The 4,271-nt window shown below is 33.5% G+C and overlaps 1 protein-coding gene across 1 annotated transcript; it reads left to right on the plus strand.

The window, feature by feature from the left end:
• The first annotated feature begins 1,959 nt into the window (after positions 1–1,959).
• Positions 1,960–3,080, plus strand: LOC103486081 (18 kDa seed maturation protein). Its single transcript, XM_008443907.3, has 2 exons — positions 1,960–2,114; positions 2,450–3,080. Exons 1-2 carry the CDS (start codon positions 2,007–2,009, stop codon positions 2,873–2,875), a joined length of 534 nt encoding a protein of 177 aa, XP_008442129.1. The 5' UTR covers positions 1,960–2,006; the 3' UTR covers positions 2,876–3,080.
• The last annotated feature ends 1,191 nt before the right edge of the window (positions 3,081–4,271 follow it).

Consider the following 4,271-nt stretch of genomic DNA (forward strand, 5'->3'; position numbering starts at 1 on the left):
ACCCTAATTTAAACGATTTTTTAGGATTCTTTATACAAAATCGTTTAGATTTAGCTATTTTTTGTACACGATCGTTTAGATTTGATATTCTTTGTACACGATCGTGTAGATTTGGCTTTTTTTTTTGTATACGATCGTTTAGATTTGGTGTTTTTTTTGTATTTTATATTTAATACACGATCTTGAACAACAAAATAAAAGTTTGGAAAAAACTAAATTTTTATATTTGATACACGATCTTGAATCAAATAATAGTTTGAAAAAACAAAAGGAAGAGAGAAAAAAAAAAGAAAAAGGATGGAAAGGAAAAAAATCAAATCGCAGGAAAAGAAAGACAATAAAAGAGGAGAAGAAATTAGACGACAAAAGAGAAGGACAAACTTGCAATATTTAAAAAATAGCCAACTTCATGGAATTTATTACATGAGTCGTAAATATTTACGTGTTTGTTATATTTATGAAATTTTTTTTAGAGTATACGACTTCTATTTGAAAATAATTTAATATATGTATATTTATATGTGTAGTACTAGAAGTTGGCGTAGGTTGGTGACTAATTTTTATATAGTATACTTTAGACAAAACTAAACTTGTTGATGATATTTTGTAAACTTATTTTTGTTGTAGTATATATTAAATTTTATAAACATATATATTAATATTAAATTTATAAACATATATATCAATCTCCAACAATATTTCGTTCACATACATTTGTCTAATTTCATGATTTGTATATAAAGAATTTGCAATACCATTGTTTGCTATCAAGGATTATTATTATATGAAACAAATAATAACACTTTTCAAAGAATGATCGAAGCAACTCCATTTTTTGGGTAACAAAATGTAAAACTAACATAAGATATAGTGAATTCAAGAATGTTGCCTAATGCAACAAATAATCAAACGTTGCAATAAGACAATGAAGTATCAAATGTTGAATAATAATGTAAACAATAAATGTTTTATAAATTCGTTGTATTAATTATACGACGTTTATTATAAATCACTATATGAAAACTAGACCATAGATATGGACGTTTTCAAAATTTTCATTGCTAAATATTGCCTTCCACAAAAAAAAAAAAATGTTGCAATAATGATTATTTGTCGTTGCTAAGGCCCATTATTTTGTCATGAGACTTAATTGACAACAATCGTAGATTGACCTAATGTTAAAAAAGAGATATAGTCTCGATAATTAACAAATAGGACATAGATTTAATCCGTAGTGGCCACCAAATGATTTCATACAAATTTTATATTTATGGGATTAGATGATTATTCCATTAGATTAGTTGGGATAAAAAGTTAATGGATTAATTTACTATTTGTTCGTCATCCGTGTCAGAGAAAAAAAAATGCATGAAGAAAAGAGAAGAAAGAGAACAAATAATTTGTGGGTGAACAGATAGCAAATTTGTAGCAGTATTCCTCCCCAAAATTCCATTTTGATCCTATAGCGTATTGGACCTTACTAGAGTTTTCTGGTTTGTATTTTTTTTTTCTTTTTGTTGTTTTGTCTCTTCATCCAAAATTTATTTATTGTAGAACATAAAAGAAATAAAGGAAGTCACATATATTGAATACAAAGAACAGATGGTTACCAAAACAGATATATTTAAGAAGAATGTAATTAGTATGTATAGATAAATTTGCAACAAACTAAGATACGTGAAAAAGTTGAGATCAACTCATTCATCTAAACCGATATTTAATATTTTAGTAGATATTGCCGAGGAAACAAAAATCTTAAAATTACAAAGCAAGGGTGGGAAGAAACAGGTCGTCCGCGTAGTACAAAAGTTGCAAAAACTGCCGCATTACATGAAGACACGTAGCAACACGTGTCGAAAGAATAAACCCAAATGGGATAGTTTAGTGCCACGTTTAAAGAAAAGTTCGAGACATTGATATAGAGAAAGAGTATATAAGGTACGAGATTGAGGTGCTTATTTCTTCATAAAATAAAATCATATCATAGAATTCAAGAAATAATAGAAATGCAGTCAGGAAAGAAGGCAATGGAATCCGTGAAGGAATCGGCTGCTAATGTTGCAGCCTCCGCCAAGGCTGGCATGGACAAGACTAAAGCTACTGTTCAAGAGAAGGTTTTTTCTTTTTTTATTTTTCCCTCCTCTCTCCTAAGTCCACACTATATATTTATATACATATATTCTGTTAGTTAAGTAATAGCAAAATTTATGTATATTATTTTATGAGGTAGATGGTGTTATATATTTTGTTAAACAATTGAGCCTCTTTCATGTCATAAATTGTGTTAATTGATAACAGTAATTTTGGAAAGTTGTAACAAAATTGGCACTACGGACACTAAATCTTTATTAACTAAAAGTTCAAAGATTTTTGGTTTTTTTACTTTTTTATTTTTTATTTTTTATTTTTTTGTTATGGAAGTGTTTAATTATTTGAATTGGTTGGTTAGATGGAGAAAGTAACGGCCCGTGACCCGTTGGCAAAAGAAATCGCAGAAGAGAAGAAAGAAGCAAAGATCCACGAGGCAGAGCTCAACAAACAGGAGGCGCGTCAGCACAACGCCGCCGTCAGACAGGCTGCTACGGTGGGAGCGGCAACCACACATGGAACACACCCAACAACCCACTCAACCGCCACACACTCCACCACTGGAGCCCATGGCTACACCACTGGGACCCATCAGATGTCGGCTTTGCCTGGCCACGGCACCGGCCAACCAACTGGCCCTGTGACAGAGGGCGTGGTTGGGGTGCACCCGATCGGCACTGCGACTGGCACCGGAAGGACCACAACCGCCCACAACCCTCTTGCTGGTGGTGAGACTGGGTACGGGACCGGCACCCGAACCGGCGGGACAGGGGGAAGTTATACTTAATGTGGGGATGTTTTTACTCTTTTATATTATAGACGGTGGACTTTGCCGTTTTATTGTTGAAGTCCGATGTGTTGTGTATTTGGTTGTTTTTCTTTTGTATGGTTTTAATTTCGTTGTTAGTTTTTATGTTTTGTACCCTCCCTTGCGGAAGCTGCTTTGTCAATGTGTGATGATGAATAAAATTTGTACCTATTAGTCTTGCCTATGACTAAGATGCAACAAGCATATGAGGTAAATAATTAAACTTCTCGAATTCTTATCAATAATTTTGGAGCTCAATATAAAATCATAACGGAAAAAATTTGAATTCAACGGTTATACGTCTAACCTATCATAATATAAACTAACAATATTTGTTATACCTCTCTCCAGCCCATCTGGTCCATAAAGCCTTTCCTTGGGTGCCGAAGGCAAATTATTTGTGTACATGTCTCTTAATTGTTAATTGGTGAGGATGTGTCAACAAAATCAATTTCTTATTTATGATATCCTTTAACAACCACGCCTTGCTTTCTATCGGTCAATGGAACATTTGATTTGTATTACTTTATCTTAACCATTTCATTAGTTAGTTTATCTTATAAGCACATTTATATCCGATGGCAGAGGAATAATAGTCCAGTGATTGTTTCTACATCCCTGGTTTGTTTTCATGTGGGAACTTGATGGTTTCCGAAATAAGGGTTCAAATAGTGTGGAAACATCGAGAACAAACTTAATTCTCAATTAAGATTATCTATGTCCAGGAGACGGTTTTGTTTGGAGGTTATCTGCGCCAAAAGAATGGTAGCTAGTGATAACCTTGAAGATAGTGCATGTGGAGTCTACTTCTATTGAAGACCTTAGGGGAGGCAATGCAGAAACAGGGAAGCCTGTTGATTGACGACTGCTACTTGTCGGTTGTTGAATATCAGAAGGTTGATGTTGAATTGCTTTCAAGAGGATTCAACGGTACCCCAAAGGAACAACATCCATTAGTGGTTGTGGAAGAACAAAATCATCAAATATATCATTTGGATTAGACCCATGGTTTTTATCAGTATCATCATGAAAGGGAAAATAACTGGATCTCATGAAATACTTCTGTTGAGATAACAATTTGCTGATTATATCATATCAATGGTATCCCTTGTAACCAAACAGATGTTCAGTAGAGACACACGTGAAGGCTCGAGCATCAAACTTAGATCTGTTCATTGACAGTCTAGAGGCATAAAATAAGCAACCAAATGATTTAAAAGTGGTATAGTCAACCTCGTTATTGTGAAGTATGAAATATGGTGATGCTTGGTCAATGATTTTCATGGGAATTATGTTGACGTTCTAGGCAGCAGTAAGAAGACAATCTCTCAAATCTTAGAAGAAATTTGGATCGAAAGTATTAGGCCCTAGCAAC

This window comes from Cucumis melo, chromosome 8, assembly GCF_025177605.1.
Source record: "Cucumis melo cultivar AY chromosome 8, USDA_Cmelo_AY_1.0, whole genome shotgun sequence".
NCBI classification, from domain to species: Eukaryota; Viridiplantae; Streptophyta; class Magnoliopsida; order Cucurbitales; family Cucurbitaceae; genus Cucumis; species Cucumis melo.

What these genes read in the sequence shown, in the direction of transcription:
- LOC103486081 (XM_008443907.3), top strand. Translation starts at nt 2,007, where the DNA reads ATGCAGTCAGGAAAGAAGGCAATGGAATCCGTGAAGGAATCGGCTGCT. An exon ending in AAGCTACTGTTCAAGAGAAG is followed by an intron (nt 2,115 to 2,449) that starts GTTTTTTCTTTT and finishes TTGGTTGGTTAG; the next exon opens with ATGGAGAAAGTAACGGCCCG.